At 39.0% G+C, this 19,533-nt stretch overlaps 1 protein-coding gene across 5 annotated transcripts in view; it reads left to right on the forward strand.

Moving 5' to 3' along the window:
* The window catches only part of Dscam4 (Down syndrome cell adhesion molecule 4), a 49,196-nt gene that overhangs the window by 25,277 nt on the left and 4,386 nt on the right, over window positions 1-19,533 (forward strand). For 4 of the 5 annotated variants that reach the window (XM_068292981.1, XM_068292983.1, XM_068292982.1 and 1 more), the window contains exons 6-23: window positions 295-371; window positions 800-989; window positions 4,052-4,217; window positions 7,772-7,862; window positions 7,989-8,076; window positions 8,200-8,348; window positions 8,407-8,530; window positions 10,546-10,673; window positions 11,852-11,988; window positions 12,700-12,842; window positions 13,778-13,939; window positions 14,654-14,798; window positions 15,055-15,491; window positions 15,581-15,734; window positions 16,968-17,085; window positions 18,104-18,266; window positions 18,463-18,960; window positions 19,237-19,383. In XM_068292981.1, the coding sequence (XP_068149082.1) occupies window positions 295-371; window positions 800-989; window positions 4,052-4,217; window positions 7,772-7,862; window positions 7,989-8,076; window positions 8,200-8,348; window positions 8,407-8,530; window positions 10,546-10,673; window positions 11,852-11,988; window positions 12,700-12,842; window positions 13,778-13,939; window positions 14,654-14,798; window positions 15,055-15,491; window positions 15,581-15,734; window positions 16,968-17,085; window positions 18,104-18,266; window positions 18,463-18,960; window positions 19,237-19,383 (3,117 nt within the window). Of the gene's footprint in view, window positions 1-294; window positions 372-799; window positions 990-4,051; window positions 4,218-7,771; window positions 7,863-7,988; window positions 8,077-8,199; window positions 8,349-8,406; window positions 8,531-10,545; window positions 10,674-11,851; window positions 11,989-12,699; window positions 12,843-13,602; window positions 13,659-13,777; window positions 13,940-14,653; window positions 14,799-15,054; window positions 15,492-15,580; window positions 15,735-16,967; window positions 17,086-18,103; window positions 18,267-18,462; window positions 18,961-19,236; window positions 19,384-19,533 lie in introns of those variants that run through there. The other variant, XM_068292984.1, reaches the window with a different exon arrangement.

The following is a 19,533-nucleotide window of genomic DNA, read 5'->3' on the forward strand; positions in this document are numbered from 1 at the left end:
TCACAGCAAAAATAACAAAAGTTGTCCTTAGCCCTTTTTTTTATGTGTGATCCTTAAACATTAAAAATTAACAGCAAAAGCAACAACAAAACGAAAAATACGGCTAATAAAAACAAACGGAGGGAGAAACATAATTGTTTCACTGTTGTTGTTCATCTTCTTCACTCTTTTTTCATGTTCTCTGTTGTGTTTGGTTTTATTAGCTTTATTCCTTATAACCTTGAACTCAAACTCAACAAATATACAAAAAGGAAAAAACGGTTTGCATAAAATATGTTTTTTAATTCGTTACAGTTGTCAACCAAAAGTATACGGTGCAGGTCCACGATGAATACGTGATGACAGGCAACACAGCAGTCCTCAAGTGTCAGGTAAGCCCGGAAAAAACATCAGCAAAAACTACACCGAAACCATTTCAATACAGTACAGAAAATTACGAAATCAGAATCAAAGTTCAATACCAAATTGAGAAAATAAATCCTTCGAAGAGCTTTGCCTTTGAATTCTCAACTAGTTTAAGCATAGCAAATATTTAGCCTCTGTTCTCAGTGTAAGTTTCCACATCAATCAAATTATTCTAACCTGGCGCCAAGGGTTGGAGTCCGTTTGACTATTCCGAGCTCCAGCAACACAAAATATTCACTTAACACATTTTCACACTCAAATCTTATTTGTGCCTCGTGACAAACAAAAAGGGAAACGACGAGGGAAAGTAGAGGGAAATTGTTAATCAAATTTGCTTACTTATCGTGCTCTCACCCATGGACTGGGGTTTCTTCTTCTCTGTTTCTTTTTGCAGGTGCCCAGCTACATGTCGGAATTTGTAATGGTCACCGCCTGGGTACAGGACACCGGTATGCATCTGTATCCAAATACAGATATTGGCGGCAAGTACACGGTGCTATCGAATGGCGAATTGTACATAAATAATGCGGGACCCAATGATGCGTACAAGAGCTACACATGCCGCACTGTAAATAAACTGACAAGTACGTGATAATCGCATTTTCAGCTTAATCGTCCAACTGGACGATGCATGAATTGGCAGCACTTTCACTGGCAGTGGCAAGAGTACCCAGTTGGCGATGGTAGAATGACTTTGAGTAGACTTTCATGCGGGAAAAGGGACTATAATTGAGTTGAATATATTAGCAAACAGGGGCAGGGGCAGGGCAGGGACAGGGGCATTTTGTGGCCTGACTGGCAATTAAAGCTTAAAGAGAGAAAGTAAGTTGAATTATTAAGATCAATAGACAAGATATTTCTCTCTATAAAAGATAGCCTAATTTGGCTTTAAGTGGAGAACAAAAAGAATAAATTGAATTGAAATAAACAAAGAGAATTGAATGGTTAATACAAAATAATTGGAAATAATTTTCAAGATTTGAGCCAAATTTCTTTATATAATCAATATATATAATCTCAATTGTTTGCTTGCAACTGACTACCACTAACAATAAAATGTAAATGTAGCATAAAAAAGAAGCAAGATGCTGCTACTAAATAATGGCAATGACTATTAGATACTCTTACCTAGACACACATAAACAGAGAAAGAGAGAGAGTATTTAGACTATACAGAATAACTTGAAAATTCAGATAATATTCCAAAAATTTTGTTTGTGCTTAATGATACACACTTTGTCCTTGTCTGCATGTAGAGTATACAAAAGAAGGATGTAATTATTTGCTCAGCATTTGTTATTTGCTTACACATATACAGACAAAAGCAAACACACACACACACACACACATGTAAGATTCGCCTTGATCTGAACTGTAAGTCCCATATAATAGTTGTTTTTCCTTTGCTGACCAAAAGTCAACTTGTCGTTTTTGTGCATAATTTATGATGCGTGACATTCAATCGTCAGGACGAAAAAGGGCAATGCGCCCAAAGCATCAGCAGAACCAATACTAGGGAAAAGCCCAAGGAGTTTGCCCACAACAACAAAAGTCCTGGACACACACACAAGAGTAGGAAGGTGGTTGTGGGGGGTGAGATGATGTGAAAAAGGGAAAGCATCAAGTCAATATGTGGAATTCTTTTTGCTTATTTGAAGTTTATTGTGTGTGAAAATGCGCTTAAGCTGAATTTCTATTAGCCTTTGTTCGCATATTTCACATCATCAATCAATGCGATAAAAGTTTGTTTCCCCCCTTTTGGCCTCACCTCCCCGTTTTTCGTTTTCTTTTCATTTCTCTGTGTATATGTGTGTGTGTGTGTGTGTCTATAAAGCTCTTGGTTTCTTCAACTTGTATTTTCTTTGTGAGCGATTTGTTGTTTGTTCAGTTTATTTACAGTTCACTTTTCCGTTTGCATCTTGAAAAAGTTGGAAAATTTTTGCAGTCACATATACATACATATATGTACATGGATCGAACTCTTGCGGTTTACTTTTCTAAAGCTTTAGCTCTTTGCTAGTTGGGTTTTTTTTTTTTTTGGGCTATTCTGGTATTTGGATATAACTTTTGTTATGCGCATTTAATTAATCAAATTGAAATTGAAGCCGCAGAAGCCGCAAGTTGCTTTCAAGTTTATATGTTTGTTTGTAATTGCACACACACACACACATAAACACATATGTATGAACATATTTTTGGCTTACATTATCGTGTGTGTGTGTGTGTGTGTACATACAGACATATATTAATTTTATGAAATTCTAGAGAGAACAATGGAAATTTCATCTCTTCGTTTTCCCTTTCTATAACGCCCTTCTCCCACTCTCTCCCTCTCTCTTTCTCTCTCTCTAATTCTCTTTCAAAACTGCTTACATTGCACTCATTAAAAGTGTAATATGAGCTGCAGAGAATCAAGAGGGAGAGGAAGGGTGAGAGGAAGTTCAAAAGTGGAGATGGTTACGTTACGGATAGTGGTCATAACTAATTCATTTAGCATACACACACACAGTCAAACTATGGTGTGTTCATGCCATTTTCCATTAAGCGCATACCTGGCGCACAAAAGCAGGCAACAGTTTTCGTTCGTTTTCCTACCATGACCGCTGTCTCGCTCGGAGCGAGCCTGTTGACCCCTTCCTTCCCCCGTTTTTCGTACATAATTACACTTTAAACCAGAAATCCATTTAGTTTGCACAATAACTCTATGGCGACACAATGAACGAATGGCTAACAATAATGACCATGCCATTCACATGCACATCCCTTTACCTCCCCCTTGGGCAAGCCCTCGCGCACTCTCATCCATTGTCATAATAAAGATCTTTTCGGGGATAATTATGATGTATTAGTTCGACTAAAGCGAACTAATAAAAATCATTAAAAATCTTTTCCACGTATTTTTGTAATTAAAAGTTACAAAAAAAAAAAAAAAAAAAAATCGATGGCATGAATAGTTGTATAAACGTTTCGTAATCCCAATTCATATTGAAAGTAGGTTGTATTCACTGTATGAAATGTGAAAGTATGCCAAACAAAAATTGAAATTATAAACGAAGCTACTAACTATGTATCATGGTAGAGCACACCATCCACACAACTTGATTCAGCCGAGTGGCCTAATAAAATGCTTCGTCTGGGATTTGTTGGCCACGAAATGTTGGGTTGTGGCCAACATGATTTAGTAGTAGAGTGTTTTATCTCTCTGTATGTGTGTGTGTGTGTGTGTGTGTGGACAAAAGGACTAGGGCGTGTCCCAGCAGCATAATGAATGGTTGAGAGCCTGGTCAGGTGGTCCAGGTAATCAACTTGATTGCTTTCATTTACTTTTAATTAATTAAAAAATACATGCACAGAATATGCACAACTGTTGTCATATATATTTCCGCACTCTGCGCGTGTGTGTGTCTCTTTGTGTTTTTTATCAGGAAAGCGTTACGCTTTAAATCTAAGTAAATGCCTGTGGCATCATGGGTGGGGGTGGGGAGATAACACAAAGGGGGCTAAACTGGATACTCTCTTGTACTACTGCCGGCTGCCATAACTTGAGTAATTTTTGTTTTTCACATATTATCCTCATTTTGTATTTTTCTATATATTCGTGTGTGTGTGTGTGTGTGCGTGTGCGTTTTGTTTTTCTCCCGCACAGCTGAAATACAAATTTCCACATATCCTGGCCGCATTATTGTAACAGAGCCCAAGGGCATGGTTCAGCCGCGCATCAACGTGGAGAAGCATTCGATGCGGCATGTTGTCCTTAATGGCCAAACAACGTTGCCGTGCATAGCTCAAGGACATCCGGTGCCAACATATCGGTGAGTAAAATGCCAACAACAACAACAACAACAAACGAAAAAACAAAATCAAACAAAAACAACACGAGAGGGCACAGGACAAGTTTAAACACGTGGCCATGTCACAGGACACAGCTGTTTTTTTTTTTTATTCCAACTGGTATAGAGCGGGTCGGAGGGGGAGCGAAGCGGCTAAAGGGACAGACAGGTATACCACATACGTTCAGCAGCCACAGTTGGTCCACACTTTATGACAATGTGAAATATTTAGCGCTCTTGGCCAAAAACCAAAAAAAAAAAGAAACCAAAAAAACATAAAGCGAGAGAGAGAGAGAGCGAGCGAGCGAAATACCCATGATGGAAAAATCATAATAAAAATGTCAGGCAAATTGTCAAAATGTGGGACAACGCATCGCATCGCAAAGGATATATAAACCTGTATGTACATTCGGGGGAAAAAAAAAACACATACATACATACATATGTACATACACATATGCAAATACATACGTGGAACTGTAAAATATGAGTTTATGGTGAGATTTATAGTGGAACTCCCCCTAGGCCATTTTGATGGCCCAACAGTCGGGAGTTGTAGCTGGCTCAAATTCAAGTCGATATGGTTAAGATACTTAAAGCCATCCATCATATGCATTCTTCAAGTGTATTGAAACTAAACAACATCTTAACTGAGGTGAATGAATCCCTTAAACCCTAAGCTGATTATTAACTTTAAGCTCTCTGTCAAATCAAACAATAGATAAGATAGGATACAATCAAGTTATAAAGACGAAGGGTCTCTTTGCTTAGCTAACGAGCTGTCCTTTTAGCTGGGCCATAAGGACTTCTAATGATTGGAAAAGTTGGCCGAAAAAAGTCTCCCACTATATATAAATTCATATTTCAATTTTGCTAGTCTACCTTAAGGGGTAAGTGTTTTGTATATTTTCATCCATCCAACGTAACTTTAAACATTTTGAGCCATCGTCACACATCTTTATCACTTTAATTCCCTCATCCTTAAAGCTATCTGTGTCTCTTGCTCTCGAAGAATGGCAACTTTCTGACACTTTGACTTCAGTTGGCAAAAATTTATGCCTCTCCTGGCTTTGACTTTAAGTGTTGAAAATATCCAAACGTTCACACCACGCAGTACACATACATATATACGATTTTAGGAGGATGGAAGTTAACAGATGCTAGCATATACGTATATCAATGTTGTTTATTGGGCCACTTGCCGAGACATTTGTCTTGTCTTCAAAATATTTTCACCTCCCCCTAACCCATACCCCTCACCCAGTTCATGTCATGAACTGGTGGTACGCGAAATTGTCTCTTTCATGTCAAGCACAAATCAATCAAATGTTGCGAAACGTTTATGGCCAAAAATGGCAAATTGCCGATCAAGTTTTTACTACTCTACTCGGTGTTCAAAAAGAAGGAAGAGGAGGAGGACTAAGAAGAGAATGTACATACATAGCATAGAGAAGATAAACATGAATACATACGTACATACATACATACATACATATATATGTATGTATGTATGTGGAATGTTCTTGGGCCACTTGGGCCCTTGGCTCATCATGGCGATTTTCGAGTACTAAAACATGCATTGCTTTTTATGGCGATGTGAGGCAAGATTGTCCTTGCTGCCAGGATGACCCAAAAGGATGCCATGTAATATGGCCCATACAGTTCAGGGATGTGTTTTGTGTCCTTTAGTCCTTCGCTCTATGTCCTTGCTGCGTCGTTGGCGTTGCATGCATAAAAAATGTACCCAGGATATGCCACATCGCGGCTGCCTTTTATTTGATGTCTCCCGCTGTGCCAAGCATCCACCAAAAGACGAAGCCAGGAAGAAATATGCATAGAGCGTGGGCAGGACAAGGGCTGAGAGGTGAAAACGGCGACGAGTTTTGTTTTCGGTTGCATTGTTTGCGACCTGCAGCAGGTCTTTGGTCCTGACTGCTTGCTGCTGGCTGCTGGCTGCTAGCTGACTGCTGCTTGCTCATAAATGTGAAAATAGTTGGCAGTTGTGTTTTGTTCTCTCATACTTTTGGGCATAGAAATATTTGAAATCATTTTTTATTGCATAGTTTCGGGCGTCGGTTGACGGCAAACTCGTTCTTTTGTTTTCCCAAAAACCACCCCATACAACAACATTCCCACAACATTGATGCAGTTCTTCTTCTTCTTGTTTTTGTTGTTGTTGTTAATGACTGAACATATTCCGATCTCCAACAAACAGACACTTGATATGCAAATTACTGCTAAAAGAGAGAGAGAGACAGACCCTGCTCCTTGCCACAACCATTCATACATCCATCCATCCCATACCCCTTTCTTTCATTTCACAGTCCTTGTTCTCTCTCTATGCTATGCCTGGTATTTTCCCTGATTTTAATTAAGAAATGCCATGCCATCAGCCATAAGACGAGAAATGCACTCAAGTGCAATTAAAGCCAAATTAAAATCAATAACTTTATTTACAAAAGTCACACAGCAGGCGAGGGGGCAAAAAAAGAACACAGAAATTGATTGGGTTGCTCTGGTGAGATGAGCTCGGAGAGAGGACTGACCAGCCATCAAACAGATTATGACATCAGTCTTGGGGGTGGGGGTAAAAATGCGTTGCTCTTTGTTGATTTTCGCAATTTATATTCTTTTACCTCACCCAATGCCGCCTCATTTGCTTATATTATTCAATAATGAATATCACATACTCTGTGGGTGTGTGTGTGTGTGTGTCTGTGCAGTGATGCAAAGAAAATTAAAAACTTCTTAATGATGTATCGAATATTTGCCGCACCCACTTTGGCCCTCGTCTATAATTGAACTCACAAACCGATTTTGTCCATGTTTGTAGAAAAACATAAAACCTGGATCAATAATCTAGTCTTTAAAAGGATATACTCCTGTTTTATGGTCAATACGGATATTCTTTAATAGCTTTTTGATTGTGAGTTTATTTTTTTTAGCTGTCGAGAGTGAACGAGTTCAATCATTTAACGTTTTTAAAACTTCATTGCGGATTCATCATGTCCCATTTTTGCACAATTTCATCATAAATACTTTATAGGTAATGTCGTGCATATGCAACTCAATCAATTCCATTGCCACGCCCACCGCCCATTCATATATCGCGTACACATTCCTGTCTGGCCCCGCAATACTTAAGTGCTATTGAAAATATTTTTTGCCTCAACCTCAACAATCAACAATCAAAGGAAAAGAAATTGAATGAAGCGAATTCGAAATTATTGATAATTCAATCGTCGTCATTTCAATTTGTTTAAAACAACAAGATTGATGGAGTGGAGAGGGGGGGTGGGTCTTGTTGGTGGTGGCGACCTCGGGAAACGGCGGGGAGTTACAAAGGAGGAGAGGGGGTCCGGAATGCCTGAAGAGTCAATGCAGAGCAAAGGCAAGGCCTATCGAACTGTCAAAAGCTTGTGCAAATATAAAAGAAATGAATTTCATTGAACCTTTGTTTGGCCAACATTTTCACATGTACATATATATATATTAACATCTGAGTGTTTGTGTGTGTGTGTGTATCTTCTTTGCAGTTGGTTCAAGGAGGAGAATGAGCAGCTGCTGCCATTGCAATTGAGTGAACGCATCACCATCGTCTCGGCGGGTTTGCTCAAAATCACCAAGGTGCGTATTGTGAACGTTGTTGGACATGAAAACGGAAAATGGGAAATGAAAATGCCTTTGATTGCCAATTGATTTATGTCTCTCTTTTTCTCTGTGTGTGTGTGTGTGTGTGTCTGTGTATTACAGGCTCGTCTCGAGGACAGTGGAAAATATTTGTGCTGGGTGAACAATACGGCTGGCGAGGAGACCATTCAAGTGTCCCTAACGGTGACAGGTGAGTGTACATACACTGTCGCTCTCTCTGTGTGTATGTGTGTCTGTGTTTGTGTAAATGAATAAGGATAATGTGCATTTTTCTTTCGTCTTTTCTTTATCTGCTCTCTTCCCTACTGGTTAGCTCCCTTGACCGCCCATCTACAGCCACAGGTGCAGACTGTCGATGTCGATAAGGATGCGCAATTTCAATGTATTGTCTCGGGTCATCCGGTTCATGATGTGAATTGGCTGCATGATGGCAAGCCCATACTCAGAGATAATCGGGTCGAGGTACGACAATTGAACAAATCAAATTGAATGCCACCAAAACACAAAAATTTCTTTACAGATTTTAACTGATCCGCCACGTTTGATTATAAAAAAAGTGCAAAAGGAGGATCCGGGCATGTATCAATGTTTCGTTTCAAATGAATGGGAGCAAATTCAATCAACAGCTGAACTTCAATTGGGCGGTAAGTAAGCGAAAACTCACACACACACACACACACAGACAGACATAACAAACTACATAACACACGATTGCTCTCTTTCAATAACCATTTGTTGTAATAAATTTGACATCCTGATGGCCATTAATAACCACTTATGGCCACACACACACACCACTACCACTCCCATTCAATCAAAAGAGTAATTTCCTTCTCCAAAGAGGACAGGGTGTTCTTTCGTTGATGGTTTTTTTTCCTGGCTGTTTGCGGCGACCGCAGACCACACAAATAAATGTTTGTCATAATTGCATTTCATTATTTTCTAATTTAGCAAATTGCTAACATTTTTCAGCAGCAACAACAACAACAACAACAAAAATTGACTAACATAAGAAACGATAACAAATCACAGTAGCAACACAACAACAACAACAACAATGCGACGGACAAAGCTCTAACTGTCCCATAAAACGCAGCGACGACGACGACGACTTAATTTTATTACCAGCACTAAAAATCCTAGCCGCAGACACTAAATAGGTTTCCGGGGGAGCCCCAAAGGGAGTGAAAACAGCGAGAGGGGATGTCCTTCAATATAACATACATATGAGGCAGTTTGTAACATTTACCAGCCTCAGGGACAATACAAACATGAATGTATCATAGATTGATTGTACAAACATATATGCTAGTTTATGCGTAGACAAAATTTTTCAATTCAATCCCAAAGGCAATTTTAACTAACTTAGGCATACGCGGATTTAGGACTGCTACATGGGGGAACTTTGCCCCTTAAAGTAGGCTAAAGAAGTATTCATTATTTGTAACTTTGAGGTTTTATTTCATCTACTAAATATTTCAATACTTAGACTGCTCATTGCATACTTTTGGGATGGCTTTTTGCTCTACTTACGACTTAAAACGCATAGATTAGAGACAAGATATATGTATATTAGATGGAGTTGATGGCCTTATATTCACTTTTGACCGAAAGGAATAGATAATTTATTGAAGGAACATACATATAATAATATTATTTTGCATCAGCATCTATATTGCTTTACTTGTTTAGGTTTATCGCGATTCCAATTGAACGCATAAACCTGACATTGTCACACACATTTGCGCATTGTCGCTTTGGCAACAATTTTTGTGATTTGCTTTTAGGCGCAAACGGAAATTGATTTCGATATATTATTGGCATGCTTCGCACTGGCTGCCAGGCTGACTGGCTGATGGGCCTGGGGAAACTGAGAGTATATACTCTCGCTCGCGATTCTTGCCCTCTCTCTTCCATGTTTTTTTTTTTTTTTTTGTTGGGTTTTTTTTCTTTTTGATTTTCGGTGTTAAAAGCTCCATCGAATACCCCGCGAGCCGTCGTGTGCCTCGATACAACGATAACCCCGTAGCCCTTGGGGCATGTGCCAAGCGCCATTAAGCGGCCGGATATGGCAGCAATTGTGTCAACGTTGCAAAAGTGTGCGAATTTCTGTCCCTCTCTCTCTCTTTCACACTCTGTGTGTGTGTGTGTGTGTGTGCCAGAGAGCAAATAAATATGGCAGCTTATAACTGACAATGCCAAGCCAAGATACCGAAAGCCGAAAAATCCTTGCTGTGCAAAAGGAAATTGATACAATTTTCAGCAGCTGGATAACATTTGTTGGCATGTCAAATGCATTTTCCGTTTCCCTCACCCCTCGTGCTAACAAACACAGACATAGACGATGAGCAAGACGAAGACGAAGATGACGATGACGATGAACAAAATGGGAAAGCCAAGGAAATGCAATTGTGGAAAATGTGTGAATCTGATTTTGATTGTAAAATAATGAAACATTTTAAAAACGCATTAAGACCCCCAAAGAGTTGTTAAGAAGATTTGTAGAAGCATTTCATTTAATCATCCAAACCGCCATTGACGTGCTTCATTTCATTTCAACATCAAGCAATGATTATTTAAATAAAATTCTTTAATTTTCATACATATATATTGAATTGTTTGTGTTTTGTTGTCTTTTTTGTATGTCTGTCCATTTCAGATGCTTCCCCGGAACTGCTTTATTGGTTTTCGGAGCAAACGTTGCAGCCTGGACCGACGGTATCACTGAAATGCGTTGCCACCGGAAATCCATTGCCTCAATTTACATGGTCCTTGGACGGATTTCCGGTAAGTTTAGCCACCAAACACATTCAAACACACGGATACGCACACGCACACAGACACGACTAGCAACTTGAGTGGAACAGCATTTAGCTAAGCAAGTCAAAACGCAACAAGGAAATGCCGGCAGCGTTTCCGTTTCCAAGTGAAAATCAAGTTGCCATTGCCATGTAATCAAAATAGAAGAAAATAACTACTTATCGACATAGAAAAAAGTAACCAACTACATATGTATGTAAGTAGTTGCCATCTCAACACACCAAAGTCTGTCTAAGATTTCCTTGAAAAATTCTTAGCAACTGAATCTAGTTATTTGACATATTGTTGCCATCATTTTTCAGTTTTAAATCTCAACATCTTAAATACGAATTTGGCATTTTGCTTAAAGATGAAAAAATATGTTTTCCGAGTAACAATTTTCACTTAGTCAACTGCAATATAAGACATGAAAGATAGACAGACACACACACACACATATACACATACATATAGACCCACACAAACATAAATCTTTTTTGAAAATCCCTAGCAACTTTTGTGCCTTATTTTTGGTTCTTGTTTCTTGATTTTTCCTCCTTTTTTTGTTGCTCATGTTGTTGTTGTTGTTTTCTTTTTTCTTTTTTGGCAATTCCAGTGCATACTTTAGATGCCATGGCATTTGCCTTTCTCTTTGGCTTTCGTCTCTCTTTTTTTTGAAGAATTTTAGTTGCCTTTTTCTGTTTCTGTTTCTGTTTCCTGTCTTTGCTTCAAACTCATGACCATGGAGCATTTTCAAGGATTTGTTTCGTTTATTTGCATAAATTTGCAATTTTCATCCCATGACCTCTCTCAAAATATACACACACACACAGAGAGAGAGACATTCTGGGGGGCATCTTCTCACTTCGGCCTAGTGCAAATTTTATGCAATTTCAATCAATTCGATTTACATGAATTTTTCATTCATTTTTTTTTTTTTTTTTTTCTCCTCACACCAACAACACACACACACATACATATACACTTCATTATGCCAGTTTCTGGTACTGTGATTTTTCCCTCTTGCTTTGTGTAGATGTGTGTGTGTGTGTGTGCGGAGGGAAAAATGTTTGCTAATTGGCCCACTTTATTTTATTTATTTTTTTTCTCTCTCTCTCTCTTTTTGTCTTTCATATTTATCTTGTTTGTGCCTTTTAACCATTTAGATACCAGACAACTCACGCTTTTTAGTGGGTCAATATGTTACCATTCATGACGACGTCATCAGCCATGTGAATATATCAAATGTCAAGGAGGAGGATGGCGGAGAATATACCTGCACGGCACAGAATGCAATTGGCAAGTGAGTAGCCGCAGTTCCATAAATAAATCACAAACGCATACAAACTACATTTCAAGAGAAAGGGAACTCCTCCACACAGGGAGACGGGCACTGGGACGGGGACGGGCTTAGAAATGACATAAAAAGCATTTCCATGCTAAATCATAAATTTAGTTGTAGCACAGGGGCCTAAAACGAAACGAGGGGGAAAAAATGGATAAAAAATGGGGGAAAAAAACGGCTCGACATTGTTTGCAGCAGGCAGCAAAAGCAACATAAAATCCAAACAATTTGCTAAGCGAACTTTTGTAGGCGCAACGTGACTAGAGATGACATGAGAATACCTTTTATTGAAGACCAAAAGCACTCTTAATCCATGGATATACTCATTTGACATGTGTGTCTCAATCAGTTTGGTTTTTTTTTTTTTAGTCTTCTGAATATTTCAATTTCGCGGCATACAATACATTCTCGTTTTGAATTGTTAAAATGTTTGCTTTTTACAATTGAAATGTCATCACTAATACTCAATCTGGTTCTAGTTGGTTTTACGCCCCCTTGTACAAGGAATTTTCCGGGATACACAGTGTTTTATAGCCCTACATACATTCCACATCACTTGCATCACTTCTGCTCATTCACTTCGCTTCACTTCACTCCACTACACTCTGCTCAGCTCTACTCTGCTCGACTCTACTCCATGCCATTCCGTTGTACCTATTTTTCTAACAGGGTTTCGCATAGCGCCAAAGTGAACATCTATGGATTGCCTTACATACGCGAAATGCCAAAAATAACTGGAATCTCTGGCTCTGATTTGATTGTAAAATGTCCTGTGGCTGGTTATCCCATCGATAAAATCCATTGGGAAAGAGGTAAGCATGAATCAGTGTAGGCCACTCAAAGCTAAATTTTTAATATAAAATTCAATGTACACACACACACACACACACACAAACAAACATATATACGTATGTATGTATATGTATAGTATATTTGATTTCAACTTTTTATTGTACATATAGTAGATTTTCTCTTATTGGTTTTTCCGCATTCAGTTGCATTCCTGTTTATTTGCCTTTTGGCCAGTTGTTTGTTATTAAAAATTGCACGTTTGTTATTGCGCATATCAGTGAAAATTATTAAAACTACCAAATGAACGTGTACCTATACATAAATACATATATGTACATACATATGTATGCATACAAACATAAAGATTTATATTTTTTAAAATTCAGCTACTCTTTTGCTGGTATTTTTATCATATCATTTTTGCTGTATTTCTTCTTTTTTCTTCTCTCTGAAATAATTTATTTCAAGTTGTCGCATTTGTATAAAAATATATATACATATATATATTTTTTATATATCTTTTATGCACGTCAACATGAAATTGTGTTTATTATAACACACAAATAGCAAAAATAAAAAGAAATATAATAATACTCTTCAATATTAAAAGTTTTAAACTCAAAATTTGGAAACTTTTTTGTTATCATTTTGTTTACTTTGGTTCAACCATTTCATTTCAATACTTGTAAGCTTTATATTTCAAATATTCAGTCATTGTTTATCGTTAGTTTTAGTTTCTTTCTAATTTGATTTTTTTTTTCTTCTTCTACCTTTAAAAAGAAATGCATATTTAACAAAGTTTTATAAGGTGTCGGTTGTCATATATATGGACATATGTATGTATATGAATATGCATGGCCAGCCATAAGTCACATAACCAAATTAATTGGACCTTGTTCGCCCTCTCTGAACATCTCTCACCCTCTGTTCTCTCTTTCACTCTTTCTCCCAAAAGATGGGCAAACGCTGCCCATAAATCGACGACAGCGCGCCTATAACAATGGCACCTTAATTATCGAGCAACTGCAGCGTCTGGAGGATGCTGGCACGTACACGTGCATGGCCCAAAATAAACAGAAGCAGACCTCAAGGCGCAATGTGGAGATTCAAGTGTTGGGTACGTACATATATATTCATGCATACAAACATAATGCGAAATATTTTTCCAATATTTAAATTAGAAAGTTTTCCGAGCCCAAAAGCGCCAAAAGCAGAGACCAGATAGTGAGCAAAGAGATTGGGGCGGAGTAGAGGGTTTAGCATGAGAAAGGAATACAGTGGATGAAACTATTCCAATTAGAAACTGGCAACAAAAAAAAAAAAAAAAAAAAGAGAAAAGAAAAAACTATACAGCCGCAGCAACCAACTATTTCCAGTTGCCAGAGCACGCTTTTTTAATGCACATGCAAGCGGATAAGGGTGATGGGGGACGTGGAACACGTGGGGTAACGGAAAATGACCCACAATGGAGTCATTGACTTTTGTGTTTTCTGTCTGCCTCGTCATCATCCTACGGCTGCTGCTATCTCTTTGCTCTCTTCATAATAATTTACTCGGCAGCTGTTGCTAAGCTCCCGCATCTGCATTGATGCCACGAGTAGTGGCACGCCCCTACATCTCTCTCTACCTATCTATCTCTTTCTATATATATATATATATATGTACATACATCCTTGATTATTATCAGGCTCAGTGGCTTTTGTGCTTAAGCCAAACTGGCGACATTTGGCAAATGCTCACTCAATGTTTATGGCTATTTGCGAGTACCTACATACATACATTATTATATATGTATTTATATCTTCTTCTTTTTCTCACATTTTGCCCACAGTTCCACCAAAAATTATGCCCATACAGGCAATGACCAATATGCTGCGTGAAGGTATGCGTGCGGCCATCTCCTGTCAGATATTGGAGGGCGATCTGCCAGTCAGCTTTCGATGGGAACGCAATGGGAAGCCACTAATAGGCACGGGGTAAGTAAATGCAATTAGAAGAGAAAAAGCTTTTAGTTTCTAGGGGTTTTTGTTTTACATTTTATGTTGCCTACCTTTTTGGGTCACTTTGCAAACAAAGTCTTTTGGCTGATGCAATTTATAGACATTTTGTTGCCTACTTTTTGGGGCACATTTTTTGAAAAACTCGTCGAACTGATTTAAATTTCATATAAAAATACTGTACTATCTCAGGACCATGAACAAACATTTCCACTTTCGTTCTTTTCGTGTCTAGCAATGAAGTCTTTCGTCGTTTGGATGAATATTCAGCTAGTTTGGTTATCGAGCACATTGCATCGGATCATTCGGGAAATTATACTTGTATTGCCAGCAATGTGGCTGGCACAGAACGTTTTACGGTACCATTGACTGTAAATGTGCCACCAAAATGGATATTGGAGCCAAAGGATTCCAGTGCCCAGGCTGGAGCTGATGTTCTATTGCACTGCCAATCGGCTGGCTATCCCAAGCCCACCATCACCTGGAAGAAGGCGATTGGACCAACGCCAGGCGAATACAAAGACTTTCTCTATGAGCCCACCGTTCAACTCTTTCCCAATGGCACCATCTACTTTAAGAAGATCAGCAAAGAGTCCCAAGGACATTTTCTGTGCGAGGCAAAGAACAACATTGGCTCTGGTGTTAGCAAAGTTATCTTTCTGAAAGTGAATGGTATGCATCTGCCACTTGAAATCTATATCTATACTTGGAGACTCAACTGTCAACTGTTTTGCTTACTTCATCTACTTCCATTCACGTAGTTCCTGCCCATTTTCAAACGAAAACGAAACAAATCTCCGTGGCCAAGGGCAAACAGGTGCATGTTCAATGCAATGTACAAGGCGATAATCCCATTGACTTTAAATGGAAAATTCAGGCAACGCAACAATATCTTGATGAGTCGCTGGATTCACGGTAAAAGTAACCCCATACCTCTCTATTCCCATCCCCTCCCCCTCTCTTTCACCATTAATTCTACCGTTTGACTGTTTGTCTATTTGTGTGTGTGTGTTTTTTTGTTTATTTATCTGTAAGTTGGTCTGCTAAAATCAATTCCAAGCCGATTGTAAGCAACAAATTGATTTTAATTAAAAGACCTGTGCAAATACATGAAAAGAAGAAGAAGAAAATGGTAACAAATTGAGAACGGTAAATTGGTAACACAATTTCTACGTAGGCAACTGACGGAAGAATGTGAATTGTACCACTTCACACACACACACAAGCACACACACACACACGCTTGAGAAAAAAATAGTGTTTGAAAGAAAAAATTTAGTGCTACAATGAATTTTAGTAATTAAGATTTTTGCAGCTTAGTAAATTATTTCGCATACCCTATAAATCATGGGGTAAGTCAATTTCTTAATCAGTTAGTTGGATAGATTCGGTAAGTGAAGCATTCTCTTAAAAAAAGATATAGATATGAATCTGTGGGTATATAGTTTAGTTTTCCAGCTCTTACCTTGTCGCAGATCGCAAATTTCAGTCCGAAGAGCAAAAGAATATATTTAGTTTTAAAATATCATTTCAATAGACATTTTCTCGAAATATTTCAATAATTTAGTCATAGAGTATTTGTACGTGTGTGTGTGCGTGTGTTTGTATGTATTTGAAGCTTAATTTGTAATTGAGCAAACGTAAAAGCAATCTCAGGTTTTGTCCCAGTTCTTGCTCCATTTTCTGCCCACTTGTATTATATAGCTACATATATATATCGTATAAGTATTTTAATGTATGTGTATTTCCGGCTTTTCTCTCCCTTCTCTCATGGCAACACACACGCGTTTTATTTATTTATGCCATTTGCACACGCATATACACACACCAATACACACACACAAAATGCTACGTGTTTCGGCCTCGTACGTCTTCGTCTTTGTCAACAAAACTACAAATACAACTACAACTACAACTGCAACAACAACAACAACAACTGATGCAACGTGGAAAACATTGTTATAAAATTGCATTGCATCGCTCACGTTGCGCAAACACGTATCCTCGTCGTATCCTGGCTCCATACAACGTATCTTGTATCCGTATCTCGCCATCGTTTGCATGTGTCGTTGTATCTCTTAAATGCATTTTACTTGCATATAAATCAAACACTCATACACACACACACACACAAACTGACACATACAGCTACACAATAAGAGATCAAGTGCTCGACGATGGCATGGTCTCCGAATTGGGCATCTCGCATACATATCGCCAGGATACGGGCATTTATATCTGTCAGGCAAGCAATGCATTCGGACAGGTAAGTTTTGCAATGGTGACACTATTGTGCCACAAAAGACACAGCACTCTGTTAACAGTACACATGTGTGTGTGTGTGTGTATGTACTATATATGTACATATGTAAGAGTATAGGCCAAAGATGGGGAAAATATACCCATTGGAAATAGTGAAAACCCAATGGCATACCCATATTGAAGGCAACCAAACAGAACAACTGATTCATGATTCAATTAAAGTCAGAGATAAGGATCGCCTTCTCCTTCCTTCCCCAGTCTTCTATCCCATAGGATCGCAACTTTCAATGATATCATAAGGAAATTGCCTTGATCTATTGGGTTTTCAATAGAAAATCATTGGAAAATCGTTTATTTTTGAAAATACTTTCAAACTCAATAAAATTTTGTAATACTCAATCGAATTGAGTTGATAAACAAAAAACTTATAATCTTAGAAACCATTTTAAAAACATATTTACATGTATGTACGATTCCATTTATCTTGGCAACTTGTTTTCGGATTTTGCACTTCAATATATTAGTTGCATAGCCCAGAAATGAAACAGATTTCATGTTGAATCACCGTTTTGCTCTGGCTCAGCTCACGTCCCTATCTCTTCCTACCTCATGCCTTCTTGTCTTCCATTCTGCACTTTGACTCAGTGAGCAATCTCTACAAGGAGGCAAACTTTTACCCAGACGTCGTCTGTCTGTAAATTGTGTATAAAGAACACCCTTCCACCTACCTGCCAACACACTCCACACATATACACACACACACACACACTCACTCACACAATTTCACCCAGCTGGCAACTGTTGTTAACCCTAATTTATGGCAATTTGACTAAGACTGGCACTGGAGCAGCTGCAACTGGCTGTTGCTGTCGTGACTTTCACTGCAGACAGTGTGCAAATGAAGTCTTAATGTGCCAAATGTACATACATACATATATACACACGGGCACACCTAATGCCCTTCTCTCTCTCTCTAACCGCATTGATAAAACTAATACACACTTGGCCATATTTCCATACAGGATGAAATGTCCATACAGCTAATCGTTCAGGAGGTACCAGAACAGCCAAAGAACCTTCGCATCAATTCACAGCAATCGCGTAGCTTACAATTGACCTGGAGCCAGCCATTTGCTGGCAACAGTCCCATCGAAGAGTATCACATCTACTATAAGCAAATTTCCGGTAAGTTTCAGACGTTGTACTATATTTTGGGGGAGTGTCCCGACACCCAGGACTCCTTCCTGGATCCGTCCATGGTTTAACTATTTCTGGGATATCGCAAAAAGTTGTTATGTTTAAATTTAAGCAAACTTTGTAGGTCCTCCATGAATGCTTATCATTTTGTCTCTTCTTTTTGTACAATTTCTCTCTAATATAGACATTTGGCAGAACTCCGAGCACATTACCATCACCGGTGGCCAGACAGTGGTCAATATCCAACAGCTGCGACCAGCAAAGGCCTATCATTTACGCATGTCGGCTGAAAATAAACTGGGAGCATCCGAATTCTCTGAAGTGGTACAAGTAACAACATTGGAGGAGGTGCCATCTGGACCACCGCTGACTGTGCGTGCCGAGGCGAAGAGTTCAACAGAGATTTCGGTCACTTGGGATGCACCGGAACGTGACCATTGGAATGGCATACTACTTGGCTACTATGTTGGATATCAAATGTCGCTAACTCCCGAGGATAAAGAGGTTAATCCCACTCAGGGCTTCAGCTTCAAGACCGTTGAAGTGCGCTCACATTTCGGTGGCGAGACGGTGTTGAGCAATCTCAACAAGTTTACCCAATACCATGTGATTGTTCAGGCCTATACCAGTCAAGGCAGTGGTCCTCCAAGCAAGGAAATTGCCGTGCAAACAATGGAAGATGGTAAGTGTAGGTGTTTGTGTTCGGGTGGCAATTGCAATGCAAATGGGGATGGCCCCCAATTCGGTGTATGGGTTATCCCATCCAACATTGAGGGATGGAGGACCAGCCAACATTGATTGGATTTGTTAATTGCCCGTACCGAGGCCAGCATCGGCGTCGAGACCAAACCTGATGTTGTAGCCGTTGCAAACACAACACAAAAAAAAAAAAAACGTTTAATAAAGTTTTCCTTCTTGTTCTTTTGGTTCTTGTTTCATGGCACTCACACACACATAGTCCCCTCATCGCCACCAGAATCGCCGCAATGCGATGTCCTGGGCTCCACATCGATTTATATCACCTGGTCACCGCCGGACATCGATGGGCAAAATGGCAAAATCAAGGGCTACAAAGTGTTTTACATATCGGTCGACGAGCTTTATGGTAAGTCGTCTGTCTCATCGAGACAAGAATCAACCAGACCCATCCCCGTTCCGCCCCTCAAGTCTGTTTGTCTGTCTGTCTGTCCGTCTGCCTATCTGTCTGCCTGTCTGTATCCGCCACTTGGCTTCTCTGTTTCCTGTTTCTCTGTAA

The sequence above is a fragment of the Drosophila tropicalis genome, unplaced genomic scaffold (genome assembly GCF_018151085.1).
Source record: "Drosophila tropicalis isolate 14030-0801.00 unplaced genomic scaffold, ASM1815108v1 contig_694, whole genome shotgun sequence".
Classification (NCBI taxonomy): Eukaryota; Metazoa; Arthropoda; class Insecta; order Diptera; family Drosophilidae; genus Drosophila; species Drosophila tropicalis.